The sequence below is a fragment of the Saccopteryx bilineata genome, chromosome 11, assembly GCF_036850765.1.
Source record: "Saccopteryx bilineata isolate mSacBil1 chromosome 11, mSacBil1_pri_phased_curated, whole genome shotgun sequence".
In the NCBI taxonomy this organism is placed as follows: Eukaryota; Metazoa; Chordata; class Mammalia; order Chiroptera; family Emballonuridae; genus Saccopteryx; species Saccopteryx bilineata.
Genome location: NC_089500.1, coordinates 22,808,077 through 22,823,321, shown reverse-complemented (window position 1 = coordinate 22,823,321; position 15,245 = coordinate 22,808,077). Strand labels below are relative to the sequence as shown.

At 48.6% G+C, this 15,245-nt stretch overlaps 1 protein-coding gene across 2 annotated transcripts in view; it reads right to left on the bottom strand.

The window, feature by feature from the left end:
• LOXHD1 (lipoxygenase homology PLAT domains 1) overlaps nucleotides 1-14,957 on the bottom strand; it is a 138,820-nt gene extending 123,863 nt beyond the window's left edge. For both annotated transcript variants that reach the window (XM_066247390.1, XM_066247391.1), the window contains exons 1-4: nucleotides 14,828-14,957; nucleotides 10,356-10,470; nucleotides 4,001-4,081; nucleotides 901-1,085 (exon numbers count right to left, since the gene is read on the bottom strand). In XM_066247390.1, coding sequence (XP_066103487.1) covers nucleotides 901-1,085; nucleotides 4,001-4,081; nucleotides 10,356-10,470; nucleotides 14,828-14,957 — 511 coding nt within the window. The remainder of the gene's footprint in view (nucleotides 1-900; nucleotides 1,086-4,000; nucleotides 4,082-10,355; nucleotides 10,471-14,827) is intronic.
• Nucleotides 14,958-15,245: the final 288 nt, after the last annotated feature.

Below are 15,245 nucleotides of genomic sequence, written 5' to 3'. Positions count from 1 at the left end.
GTCGGCTAGGAGGCTGAAGATCAGAGACAGACAGAGAAATGGAAGCGTGGAGCCCATTGGGACAGAGGATATGTCTGTTTCTTCCAAGCTGGGTTGCAAGGGAGGGTGGAACTTGGAGACCAAGAGTACCTGCTGGAAGGCAGGATACAAGGAGTGTGTCAGCCTTCTGCTGTGAGCCTGGGAAAGTCACGTCTGGCTGCCATGTGCCTTTCCTTTCAAGGGGCCGTGACTCTACATGACCAGGAAATCATGGCGATGGTACCCATGTGTGAGAGTCTCTTTTTGGTGAAAGCATGTTCAATAGGGTGAGGCGAGGTCGGAGCTTTAAGCAACAAAGGTGAGATAAAATAGGACGCGGAAACAATGTGTGTGTTTACATGCTGTGTTCCTGTGCCTCCTGTTGAGCTCATCTGACTGAATCTAAGGCTAGAAGTGCCCTTGAAATAAGTTGTTTCACTCATACATATCAGGAGTCTGGGGCAGCGTGACAGAAAGCCAGATGCAGCAAGTTGGGGCTCCCATCCACTGTGCCCTGACTGTAGGTCCCTTTCCTCAGGCACCAGAGGAAGGTAATGGAACCGGGAGGCAGGGAACGCTGCCGTTGAACTCAGAGCAACTCGGGTAGATACCGTCAACAAGAGTGATGAAAACACAGGACGTGTTCAGGGCTGCTCCCGTCCCTCCATCATGCCTCCAGGTCCTCTCACATTTCCCCTCTTCCCATATAAGTTTGCTCTTGGGAAGGCCACGAGGAAGAGATGGGGCTTGCCCTGGGCCCTAAGCAACAGGAAGACCCTGGAGGGGAGCAAAGGGAGATGGCACTGCCCAGAGCAACATAGTGGCCTGGATGAGCCCAGCCCCAACAGGAAGGGATGGTGGGCAAAGCAGCCCAGCACTGACCTCTGGGGATGTCCATGGGGTTGAAGCTGGCCAGCAGGTCACGGCACCACTGACGGTCACCTTCCACCTTGCTCAGCCAGCTGTTGCAGTTGAAGAAGTAACGGAGGTGAGGCCGCTTCGTGTCAGTCAAAATCACACGTTCTAGGTACCAGCTGGAGTTCGAGCCTGTGTTGTCATGCTCAATCCTGGGGCAGAAGCCGACACCCACACTATCATTGGCAGAACAAAGATGCTCCCCTTCCAGGTTGCAGTACCCAGATGTTTACTCCAAAGAAAGCTTTAATCATTTTGTTGTTGTTGTTTGTTGTTACTTTACCTCTTGAACCCCAGTTTATGCATCTACCAATAGGGATACCTTGCAAGGTGGATGTGCTTATTAATGAATGTTGCATTGTTACATCACATGCAAGGAAATATCACCTTCCATAAAAAGTCCAGTATTGCCAAGGTTTCCGGACAGACTAGCTCGAGCTTCCCCTCTCTCCCTGACTCCCAGACACTCCGCATGCTCCCCTTAGTCCCTCCACCTAGGGAATCCCCCAGAGCCATCTAGACTGGTGTCATCCCATAGAAATCGCACATGAGCTGCATGTGTGAGCCACATGTGTAATTTTATCGTTTCTAGTTGTCACATTGAAAAAGTAACAAAGAAACCAGCGAGATTAATTTTAATAATATATTCTATTTAATCCATTTATTATTTCAGCATGTAAGCCAGTAAAATTGTTTTTGAGATATTGTACATTCTTTTTTTTTTTGTACTATGTTTCCAAAAATCAAGCAGCTCTTACACGCACAGATCATGTGGACCAGCCACATTTCAAGGGCTCAATAGCCATATGTGGCCCGGGGACAGCTGTATAGGACAGCATAGATCCAAACTCTTCAAAACAGGTCCCTGAAACTTCCCTGACTTCCTAGAGTTCCCTCATCCTTGCCAGTTTCCTCTTTGAGGTCAGTTTCTTCCCCTGAACTTATCTGAATGACCTCTCTGCACCAAGCAGCTCATCCCTGCCCATCACCTGGAGACCTTATCCTTATAGGTCTTAATGGGACAAGCATAGCTCAAGCCAGCACACAACCCCACCAGATGAACGACACATAACACACACAGCATGCGTGCTTCTGCCCGGCACAGAGTAGGACCTCAACTTAGTGGTCGCCTTTCCCCACACACTGACACCCTCTTCCCAACCCTCCCCTGTAAGAGCCCCTTCCCTGCTCGTCAGCCCTTCTCCACCCAGCCAGTACCAGTGGTCTCATGTACCCCTTATTTTCCCTGTAAGGAGAGTGCATGGTCCTATGTTTTCTAGTGGGAGAAATAAAGGTCAGGGCTGAACTGAGGCAGCCCCTGACTCCTCTCCAGGCCCTAGTCTCAGTGCAATCAGACCACTGATGACCTTGACATTTCAACAAAAGGGCATGAACTTGAATGGGGGAAGGTAGAGGGAGAAGAGAGTACAAAAGGGGTAATAGAAAGCTCTTCTTCTGTAACCAGACTGAGAAAGTTACCCCTCCCATCACATTCACAAGACAAGATTGGAGACACTCTCTGTCAAAAGGCATCCTGCAAGACAACCCACGCAATAGGAGAACATATTTGCCAACATGTTCAATAAGGGGTTAATAACCAAAACCTACAAAGAACTTGTAAAACTCAACACCAGGAAAATAAACAATCCAATAAAAAATTGGGTAAAAGAACTGAATAGACACTTCTCCAAAGAGGACATACAGATGGCCAATGGGCATATGAAAAAATGTTCAACATCACTAATCATTAGAGAAATGCAAATTAAAACCACAATGAGATATCACCTCACACCAGTCAGAATGGCGCTCATCAACAAAACAACACAGAATAAGTGTTGGTGAGGGTGTGGAGAAAAGGGAACCCTCCTGCACTGCTGGTGGGAATGCAGACTGGTGGAGCCACTGTGGAAAACAGTATGGAGATTCCTCAAAAAATTAAAAATCGATACGCCTTTTGACCCAGCTATCCCACTTCTAGGAATATATCCTAAGAATAATAAATCACTGATTCAAAAAAAGAAATGCACCCCCATGTTTATTGCAGCATTGTTTACAATTAGCCAAGATCTGGAAACAACCCAAGTGTCCATCAGTAGATGAGTGGATTTAAAAGCAGTGGTACCTATACACAATGGAATACTATGCGGCCATGAAAAAGAAGGAAATCTTACCCTTCCAACAACATGGATGGACCTGGAGTCTATTATGCTAAGCGAAATAAGCCAGGCAGAGAAAGAAAAATATCATATGACCTCACTCATATGAGGAATCCAATAAACAATGTGAACTGAGGAATAGAAGAGAGGCAGAGAAGGGGTCAAAGAGTCCAGGGGGAAAGCGGTCAGAGGGAAAGGGGATGAGAGGAGGAGACCAAAGAAAGGAAAGCCATTAGTGAAAGTATATACACATAACACAGAGAGATAGAGGGCAGAATAGTAAATCATAGAGGAAAGGCGGTGGCAAAAGGGGTATCAAGGAGAACACGGAGTGGAGGGAGATATATTCGGGGGAACACTTGTATCTGTGTAAACACAACAAATTAAAATCAATAAAAAATAAAATAAAAAAAGGCATCCTGCAACATCTCTGATCTTCCTGCTGACACTCTAACTTCCTGGCACCTCTCACACTTGCTCAGTGCTCACTACACGCCAGTCACTGTCCTCAGTACAACTTGCTGAGTCGTCGCCATTTTTACAGATGAGGAAACTGAGGTTTGGAGAGGAAACCTGTCCAAGGTCCCACAGTTAGTCGACGGCAGGGCGGAAATCTGGACCAAGGCGACCTAGACTCAGGGTGCTGCTAACCGCTGTGCTAGTGCCCCTCAGAGCATACTTCCCAGGTTTGTGAGAAACCGTCTCCAATCGTCTTCACTCAGAGAATTAAATCTCTAGTGGGGAAGTTCAGAAAACTGGGACTCAGGGTGGGAGGAAAAGATTTGGGCCTCTGCTCACCCCTCAGAGGATACCAGGAGCGTAATCAACACCAAGAAAGTATCAATAGTGACGTCAGTTCCTCGTCTACTTGCCTTCATCTCCTCCCAGCCTGGCCAGGGTCAGAGTCTCACCTGATTTTGTAGATAAGGCCGACATTGTTGGTTCTCACCCGGAACACATCGACGTTGGCTTTCGCAAAGGCAGATTTGCTCCTGCAATGAACATGGACACAGCGTAGATCAGCGCTTGGCTCACGGGTCCGGGAGGGAAAGCCAAGGGCTGGCATCCTCCTTCTTCCTCCGCCATCCCAGTGCTGGGAAGTGCTACAAGCTACCGACCTCATTCTGAAATTCCTTTCTGATTTGATTTGGAGAGGCAGGGGGCAAGGACGGTTAATATTCACACCTTGCTTTAGACCCTGGTTCTCACGATCCATGTCACGCACCACTAAGGCAAGCATAGTGGACAATATCAGCCCCATGTTGCAAACAAGTGAACTACTAGTTGATTGCAGAGTTGGGACCAGAACCTAGCTCTCCAAGAGTCATGATCCCGTGCCCTCTCGGTTGCTCGGGGTCAGGACGGTAGAGGAGGAAGGAAGACGACGGATGCCTTGGGGCCCCAGGTCTGCAGGCCTCCTGCCTTGCTCTTGCCTGGGGAGTTGCAATGGCATCCTGAAGTGGATACAGACCTTGGGTGGGATCTATAGTCCTGCCATTCCAACAAGAAAGGAAATACTCAACCCAAATCAGCAAACAGGGAAGCGGGCAGTGAGGAAACACGTGTCTGGCATCCTGGATGGTGCGAACAGAAGTGAACTCCACAGTGCGGTGCCGGGCGAGTCCGGCCTCGGGGGCTTCCTGGGTCCCATCAGCACAGACACGGGGGAGCTGGAGCCACCTCACCCCGAGTCCTCCAGGAGTGAAAGCCTGAATCTCACGTGGACAGCTGCTACGTCTGTGCTTGGACCTCCGCCGGCCCCGCCCGGCCTGCTCACAGCTCTTCCTGCCCCCACAGTGATGCCCCCGCAGAGCCGGGAGCTGCAGACCTCCCTCCATGGGTCCTCCCAGCCAGGGACCTGGGTGCCAGCACAGCCCATGGGAAAACAAAAGCGCAGAGTCATAGGACTGTTTGTTGGCCATCAATGTGCTTCAAAATCAAGAGGGAGGTCAAGGGTCTCCTTCCCGAGGCAACAAGGCCCAAAGTCTCTCTCTAACAGAAGGCATTTAAGGTTCTACAAACTCATGAGCTGTAACACTGAAAATAGACCCATTTTGGCAAAGAGTCTGCCCTGGGGAGAAGTTTCCTTATGGTGGTGGGCACATCATGAGGCCTAGGCCTTTGGCCCTCTTAAAGCAGTGCAGAGCTCATGAAATCAGGTGGAAATGAACACAAAGGCGACCTTGGCAGAGAAAAGAGGCCCCAGAGGTGCGGTCTGGGCCAGAGGGGGCGAGGAGAGTGGTAGAACCTTGTCAGTTCTGCTGGAGCACAAGGGCCCACTCCCAGGCTTGCTGAACGTCTGTGTCAGAATCTCACGTCCAAGAGTAAACAACAACACACTCATGTTTTATTTCAGAGTTGAAGCAGTTGTTAAATGACTTGGAAAACACCTGAGCATCAATCCTGTGCATCAGAATTAATGTGAATGGGAAACAGAAGAGTGGGAAACCAGAGGTATTTTCAGTTTCGATATAGGAGACAAGAAAATGGACTTTCAGAATAAATAGACAAGTCTTTACCTCAAATAAATACCTTAAGAAACAGTCTCCCTGGGAAGCTATATGATGGAATATTATGCGGCCATTAAAATTCCTGTTATAAAACATTTAAAGAAACAGGAATAAGTTTACGATATAAGCTTAAAAGAAAAGACAGGTTAAAAAATAGAATGTCCGAACAGATGGACCAATATCAGCAGGATCTGCACTTCACTTAAAAACAATAAAGGCTGGGAGGTTTCTACAAAAACATCATGTCTAGATGGTAAGGCTGTTATGAAGTGCTGGTTATTTATTCTGGTCTGTGTGTGTTTTTTAGCTTTCCGAAGGAAGCGTGTCTTGTCTTTGTAATTACAAAGCAAGCACAGCCCGCGGTCTCCGCAGCCTGTCTCCACCAGCCACAGCTGCCTCGTGAGTGAGTTTGAAGATTACGGCTCAATCCTCTCAGTGCATGGAATGTGGGAAACAGGCAATGCCAATGATTAGGCAAAGAGGAGGTTGACTGGGGCGGGGGGGTATATATATATATATACATGAGGTGTAGATTTGGAAGGAAAGCAGCCGGCTTTCTGGGGTGCCTCTGACCACCATCAGAAGAGAGGCTCCCACAGCTGCACTCAGTAAGGGGGCTCCATGCCTTCAGATAGGCCCTGTACACAGACCAAAGAGGTGTGTGGATTTGTGCAATCTCGTGCTTTTGTTAAACAGTTGACTATGCTGCTTTGTAGTCACTTGGAAAACAAATTTTAGAAAACAAGATGGAAGAAGGGAGACCAGGAGAGAAAGAGCCAGGATGGGCCAGGGGAATGCTCCGCTCTGTCTCAGGACCACACTGCCACCATCCAGGGGACCACAGGGGCAAAGCAGTCGTCCACAGTGTTTCCATCCTCCTGCAGGCAAGGCCTTCGGCATCACCAGTATCTCTCCTTCGAGGAGGGAAGTGAAAAGACCCAGGGGCAGAGCTATACAGACTCTCTTCTCATCAGAAGGGGCCAGGAGAATCCCAGACAAGGCCTAACCTCAACCCACTGGGGGTCAGTTCTGAAATCCCCACTTTCAATAAGTCAGAACGCAAGTGCCTGCAGGTTTCAGAAAGCTGATGGGGGTGGGGTGGAGACAGCAAAGGACAGAGGGTCCCTGGTCAAAGGACACATTTGCAACACACACTTCATGTCTCCCACTAGGAGACTGCAGCTCCTCCATGGCTCCTGGTCCATCTGCAAATGAAGGCTAATGCAGGCCACAGCCCCCTGACCAGAGTCCCTACCCAGGGGAGCCTTCACAGGCCACACAGGGTATTTTAGCCACCAGCTGGGCAGAGCCAGCAGACTAAAATGCCAGGCATTCTCTGACACTCTTGGATAGTGAATTCTCAACAAGAGAACCGTATTCCAGAAGATACATGAGATTCCATCCTTTTGCAATATTTTGAACACGTGACCCAGCGTTGGTGGTGGTCCTGGGTGACAGGGAAAGGGAACCCCCGAGCCATGGCTATTGGCACTTAATTAGAGTGGGGGTTGGGGTGCAGGTCAGCCTGTGGCAGAACCGAAATGAACATGTCACACCCTTTGCCACCAACAGGCACCAAAGTTCTCTTGCAACAGAATTTGTTTTGTGTTGGAAATAAAAATCCTGGTAAGCCATTTGGGATTGGAAGGTGAAAAATCCCTTGGCCTAGGGGAAACGGCACAGAGCAAGCAGAGACTGAGGGGGAGAGAAAAGGATATGGGAGAGGAAGGAGAGAAAGGCAGGGTGACCGCCACGGCCAGAGGCTGTGGGAAAAAGGGGGCAGGGAAATTTCAGAAAAGTAGTGGCTTCATTTTGAGACTAAGGGGCCTACCTACTATTCCATTTTGAGTTGTTGACCTTACTGCAGTGTGAATTCTCTCTGGTGCCCCAGTGATCAGTGCAATCTGATACACTCCAAAGCGCCCTGTAGTCTGGTGTGTGTGTGTATAAGCTCAGCTCCAGTTGACACATGGATGTACCTTGGGATGACACCATGTGGTGAGGGGGGAACAGCAGCAGATAGCGAGATGAGAGATTTGGGGGCCAGAAGGCACTCTGAGCAGGTCCCAGGGACCAGTAGGGGTGAGGGCTGGCCTGAGCTAACTGCATCTATGTCTCACAAACCACGTGCTCTCCACGGCCACCTGCATCTGGGTTACATGGACAACCTGGAGTTTCTCAGAGAGTAGCGCTCCCCTCCCAGACCCCAGGTCTCCACCTTGAATGGAAAGGGTTTTGGTGAGGACTGTCTATGTGGTCTCTGCAAACATTTTCTTGGGCCCTGCAGCAGCCAGACTCTGGTCTCACCCTTCCCCATTTATCTGCTCACTACAGTAAGGTTAATCTCTCGTAGACACATAATAAGTTGAGCCTCCACTGATCAGCTTTCAAGCAAGACCTTCTAGGGTCTGGTCTTTCCCTGCCTGTCCGGCCTTCCTCCTCTCTGCCCCTCCTTATAGACTGTAGGGCCCCTCCCAGCCCCCATCGACCTGCGGTGCCCCTAAAGCCTCCATACTTTTGCAAACTGTTCCCTGTCTAACGTGCCCTCTTTCTGTCCCTTTCTTATCAGAGTCCTTTTCATCATGCAAGGCCCAGATGACATGTCCTCCCCTGTAAAGTCCCACTCTAGCCACGCTGATTCCATGTCATTTACTGAGCTCTGACTAGATGCTGGAGGCACAAATCAGGCCTCTCCTCATCCCCCCTCTCCAGCTGGTATCTCTCTGTGTATCGCCTCTTGCAAAGCGTGCCCTGAACCACCACTCCCCATGGGCTCCTGCACAGCCCTCGGCAGCAGCCAGATCAGAGCCCTGGCCAGACCTATGCCCTTGCTCGGCTACCTGGAGCATGATACAGATATGGGAGAGATCCCGCCAGCAGACCTGCGGGGCTATGGGGTGGGGGGTGTTGATTCTGATACATGGGACTAGCCTGGAGGGGCTGGCTGTCTACATGTGCTTTCAGCAGAGCCTGGAGACCTTCTGGCCCGGAAGGCTCACTCAGGCTTTGGACCCCTTTACCATGATGAGGTCTTTCCTCCCCCACTGAGGAAGGCTGGGACTCAGACTCCCAGGAACAAAGATTCACACCTGGGGCCCTTCCTGAGAGGATGTTTTGACAAATGAAAAAGGTGAGGGGGAGAAGGTCTGAGGACACTGGGCGCACTAAAGAAGAAAAGACAGTGAGGAGCCACCATGAAAGAAGAAAATGGTTCTTTTAGTTTAAAAACGACAGGCTGGGGGCTCTAAACACCAGCTTGGCCAACTCCCCAAGGTCTAGTGGCTTCTTCCCAGAGGAATGCACCTGGGAGGTCACATGGCAAAGAGGATGGACATTTCATGTATTCCTTCACCGTGCCCACATCACTGGAGGCAAAGGTTCCACAAGCGAGTCACTCTGCAGGGTAAGCAATGCAAGAAGGCAGGTACCCTTTTCTGTGGAAACGGACAAAATAAGAAGTTATGCCAGCCTCGACTCTGCAGCCTGACACCATAGCCCGCATTCAGCGTAAGCATGTGACACGATACCTGGTCAGTCTGCTAAGCACAGAATTCAGGGATGTCCTGGCCTGTGAACCTCATCCCTCCACAGTGTCCCCTGTCACTCCCGGAGGTGCCAAGCCACAAGCCCCAGAGGTCACAGCTGGAGCTTCCCACATACCTGCCAGGGTACAAGGCCACATGCTCAAGGACAATGTCTACATCAAGAACCTGGTAGTCAAGGACCAGCTTTACCACCAAGAAGCTCCATGACTTGGAGCTGCTCCCTGCTCCTCTCTAGGCCTCAGTTTCCCCATGAATGGCTGGATTAGATTTACTGGTTTCCCGATTTCTCTTGGCTGTGGAGCTCTTGGCGCAAACGGAATGTGACTCAGAAACTTGATGGGTAAAACAACCATAAGTCGAGCTGCTCCGGAGCAAGGTCGGAGGAGTGCGCCCAGAACCAGATGATCAGTCCCCTGTGCCACTTAGCACAGATTGAAAACCAGCTGCCTAGACCATCCGTGAGGCTCGTAGACATCTCTGGAATTCAATGATTCTGCTAAGCATTACTGTGTATATCTGTGCACGCACGTGTGTGGTGGTGGGGGTGGGGGGAGGATCAAAGAGAAGAGAAAGCAGCCCTTCCTCTCAATGGGTTACAGTGAAGTGAAGGACACAGCTACACACACGCACACACAAACATATCCACACAAACACACAGACACACGAGTAACGCATGCTCTGACTCGAGTGGCCGGCAGGTCTAACATGATGTTGGTCTCTGGGCGAGATGCAGGTGCAGAACATTTAAGCCCATAGCTCCCTCACATGCATGATCTTGTCTCCTCTTCCCAAAAGCCCTATGAGTTTTGTAAAAGGGGGGTTATCACTTCCGGGTAATATACGAGGAAGCCAAGGCCTTGGATACAAGAGATTTGGCCAAAGTTACATGGTAACTGAGTGGTAAAGCTAGACCTAGACCCAGGCCTCTTGATCCCAAGTGGTCATTTTCCCACCTTAAAGGACAGCTAATATTAACTCTTGGGAACTCTGAGATCCAAAGCAGGCATTACTGTACACAAGAAAATGTCAGGAGAGGAGCTGAGGAAGGCTAACAGGAAATCACTGGGAGAGGCCTGGCCGACACATGGTCCCTCGATAGCAGAGGCCCGTACCACCTAACATGCTGTGGACATACATGTCTCCTTCCCTGGGTTCCAGAACCACATCAGCCCTGACTGCCGGCCCAGGCCCCAGGCTGGGTTGGTACTCACTTGCTGGTGAGATGGAGCTTGGGACTGAGCCCATTCTCTCCAAAAATGGTGATGAAGACATTGGCATCTGTCCCTGCGCCACGAACATCCCCTGTGGCTGTGACCACCTCGTACACTAGAGAGAGAAGAGAGAAGATAGACGGCAGGCTCAGAAAAACATCCTGAATCTTCCATGGGTTTGGAGAAGCCATCAATCCCTCCAGGCCTACAGGGGATGCCCGGACATAAAGGACTCTATGAGCTCCTGCTATAACCTGCAAACTTCCGAGCTGGGATCAGACTCACACCAGGTCGTATTGTGAGATCAAAACCTCTCTCTTTTTGCAGCACACTCAGTTTACAGGTAAGGCAGGGGGCAAGCCCAGGTCACACATTACACGGTGTCAATACCAGAGTCAGCCCGAGGCCTCCAGATGCCCCATCTGTGAGCATGTCTTTCCAGCACATGGAGGCCCTTTTAGACACGACCTTCAGAACTTACTCCTATCTCTCACCTTCCTCTCTGCCCTCTGTGCCATGCGGATGCCTTGCCAGCCCTCACCTCCTATGGCCTCATGGGCATTTTCACTAATCTCAGGACACAGCATACCAGAGCTGGGTGGTGTTGAGCTTTGCCAGGGGGTCTGTCTTTGGCAGGGGCACTGATTTCCCTCTCTTTGTCCCCTGGAAGCTTGTTCTGTTTGCTGTGGATGCCTTTTCTTTTGATGCCCGGGTTCTAATGAAGGTCCCCATCAGGCACTATGAGGGGAAAAGGAAGCAGTACATTTGTGTGACTCTGTCTCTTGAGATAACCAAGCTTTCAGTCTTCACAGTCTACATCACGGGGGTGCCTGATCTACAAACGAGTCCTGGAGCCCTCCCTGGGACAGCTGGGACCTTCAGTGTTGTTGCTCACAAGCTCACACATACTCAAGGGCATTTCCAAACCAAGGGTCCACAGGAGAATGATCAGCATAGTAAAAACTCTAGAAACTGGAGGTGATGGCAGAATAAAACAGCCTGCTTCTACTTAAAAAAAAAAAAATTCTAGAACCACATTATATGAAAGAAGATGTAGAGGCCTGGAGATGCTTGATTTGGAGAGAAGGAGAGTCTGAGGTACGAGTGAGGGATGAAGAAACTCTCTGAATAGCTGATTTAAGGCTACATAGCAACTTCTTAAATGGGACACTAACCGTAAAAAATTGATAAACTGGACGTAACTAAAATTAAGATCATCATGAGAATGAAAAGACAAGCCATAGACTAAAAGACACTTGGAATGCATCCAACAAAGGACTCATACACAGAAATTATAAAGAATTCACACAAATCTATAAGAAAAAAGGACCCCACAATTTTTTAAATGGCAACAATTTGTTTAAAAATAAACATATATTTACTATGTGACCCAGAAATTCCACTTTTAGGTATTTACTCAAGAGAAATTAAAACATGTCTACAAAAAGACCTGCACGCAAATGTTCACAGCAGCTTTATCCATAACCCCTAAACTGAAAACAACCTAAATGTCCATCAATAGGTGAATAATTATGGTATATCCATTCAATGAAATACTACTCAGCAATGAAAAGGAATGAACTACTGACACATAGAATATAGAGGAATCTCAAGCATGTTAAGCTGAGCAAAAGAAGTCAGACACAAACCACTACACACTATAATGCCATTATTTGAAACTCTAGAAAAGATTAATCTATTTATGAAAAATCAGAATATAATTTCCTAAGATTAGGAGTAGGGCAATTGACTGAGAAAGGGCACAGGAAGGTTTGAGGGGATAATTTAAATGTTTATATATAGATTGTGCTAATGGTTGTACAGATGTATACATGTGTCCGTAGTTATCAAACAGCACATTTAAAATAGATGCATTAGGCCCTGGCCGGTTGGCTCAGCGGTAGAGCGTCGGCCTGGCGTGTGGGGGATCCGGGTTCAATTCCCAGCCAGGGCACACAGGAGAAGCGCCCATTTGCCTCTCTACCCCCACCCCCTCCTTCCTCTCTGCCTCTCTCTTCCCCTCCCGCAGCCAAGGCTCCATTGGAGCAAAGATGGCCCAGGTGCTAGGGATGGCTCCTCGGCCTCTGCCCCAGGCGCTAGAGTGGCTCTGGTCGCAGCAGAGTGATGCCCTGGAGGGGCAGAGCATCGCCCCCTGGTGGGCAGAGCATCGCCCCTGGTGGGCGTGCCGGGTGGATCCCGGTCGGGCGCATGCAGGAGTCTGTCTGTCTCTCCCCGTTTCCAGCTTCAGAAAAATACAAAAAAAGAAAAAAAAAATAGATGCATTTGTTATAAAGTCAATTATATTTCAATATAGTTGGAAAATGAACAAAAGACTTGAAAAAGCATGTCATAAAAGAGGATACCCAAATGGCCAATAAACATATGGAAAAGTGCTCAGCATCATTATTCATAAGGGAAATGCAAATTAAAATTACAATGAGATGCTACTCTATACCCACCAGGAACAGCTAAAATGTAAGAGACTGACAATACTAAGTATTGGCAAGAATGTGAAGCCATTGGCACTCATAAACTGTTGGTAAGAGTATAACTTTTTACAAGCCCTGCTACCTAAACACAATGTCCATCCTATGATCCAATAATTCTACTTCCAATTATAAATCCAAGAGAAATGAGTGCACATGTCCATCAAAAGATATATACAAGATCTGTGGCAGATTTGTTCATAATAACTAAAAACTGGAAATAACCCAAGAGTTCATCAATAATAGAATGGTTAAATCAATTGTGATACATTTATAAAAAACAACAAAAAAAGAAAAAGCTATATAACATGTCAAAACATGAATAAATCTCTCGGATATGATGTTGAGTGAAAGAGAAATCAGACACACAAAAAAGTATACTGCATGATTCCATTTATACCAAGTTCCAGAACAGAAAAAGTTAATCTATGATGATAGAATTGGGAAAGCTGGTACCCCTGGGAAGGAGAGTGAAGGAGCTTCCTGGAGACTGGAAGTGTGCTGTGTCCTGTTCTGAGTGATGGCTCCACAAGTATGCACATATGTACAAATTTGTTATGCAAAATTTAAAACTTAGGTGGCTAAAGAAGTTTCTTGTGGAAGACAAATATATTGTGGAAAACACAAAAGTCTGACTCCAGAGGGAAGACTCCAACTCATCATGTCCCCTCATCTGCACAAAGAGGTGTTAACAGCAACATAAAGTTTCTCCTAGCACAGAGCTCTGTAAACGGGAGATTCTCAGTAAGTAATTGCCTAGAGGAATGAACAAGCAAATAAATGAATGAGTGAAACAATGAAATGAATATGAACTATGGAAATAAGTGGACCAGTATTTAAGTCCCAATTCTACTATTACTGGCTATGTGGTTTCAACCAAATTTCTTACTGAGCCTCAATTTCTTCATTTCTGAAATAAGGATAATTTCTTCCCTGAAGGATTATAGTAAGGATTAAATCAAATTAAACAAAGCTTTCAGTGGTCATGTTCATTGACTTAGCATTTCCACTCCGGGAACTTATCTTGCAGACACTCTTCCATAGTTAGATGAAATATATGTATTCAATAAGTAGTAGACTTATCATCATCACAGTCATCAATATCACCACCACCATCATCACCATCATCACCATCACTGTCATCATCATCATCATCACCATCATCATATCACCACCATCTTCACTGTTATCATCAACATCAATATCCTCCTCATCGTCACTGTATCATTTCCATTAACATTTCCAAGGAAAGTGCCTTTGGGAAATTGTATTCCAACAAATGCTGGGTGTCTGGGATGTAGGAGAGGAGAAGGCCCCAGCTGGAAGCTTGTGCAGGATGGCCTCTGAGGACCCTTTGGGTCTCAGATTCTGGTATGAGTCATTCCCTTCCCCTCGTGGGCCCTGTGTCAGCCAGAAGGTAGACTGACGTGCCCTCTTTGGTTTATCTGATAAGAAGGTGGAGCTTTTTAAAGCAGCTCCTCTGCACCCATGAGATTAAAAGGATAAGGCCCTGTGGTCCAGAGCAACTGACTTCTCCACATGGACCACAGCCTTTCTTTGCAAAGCCCAAGGCCCTATCTCCATTGGCCACGGTGGGCAGAAGCCCCAAGCCCTACTGGGCAGGCAATGAGGGGTCAAGCCTCCTCCCCGTCTATCCCTTCATGGCCTGGTCAGATCAGAAGCTGGCCGCACCGTGGAGATCAGGCAGAAACGTGTAGGATGTGTAGGACCTGGAGTTTGGGCAGTGTGGTTCTAGTGTATTCTGTGCCACTTTGGCTGTGACAAAGGGCAGGTGGCCTTGCCTCCCGTGCAGTGTGGTCCAGGGTAATACTTACCCATCTACTCCAAGTGTTGTAGCACAGGTGCAACAGCATAATCCAAGAGAGGGGCGGGTCTGGAACCTCCAAGTCCTCCCTCAAAGCCCGGGCCAAGTTCCCAGGCACCACTCCGCCCCGTCCCTCTCCCCGTGCCGCTGGGACCCCGCACCTTTGGCCTTGTAATACTCATGCTCCAGCTCCTCCTCGTTGTCCTCCGAGTCGTAGTTCCGCAGCTCCTCCTCATACAGGGCTATGAAGTCGATGTCTTTCTTTCTCCTCTTTTTCTTCTGGGGCATCATCTTGCCAGCTGCCCTCTTCTGGCACTCACTGGCTCACTGTGCCCACCTCCCTGCACCTCCTTGGACCCGCAACCCTCTCTCCCTGAGCTCCCACGCCCACGTCTGGCTGCACTGGAGCCCACACTTGGGTCCTCTGTGCCCACAATGCTGCTCCTGTTCCCCTCACTTCTTTGGCCTCTGAGCTGAACCTCAGTGCCTTCTCTCAGCCCTTCTTGTCCCTGGCCCCTCTCTCTGCCACTCTCTTGCTGGCTACCTCCTCTTGCACCTGCCCTTGGCTTTCTCCTTGGG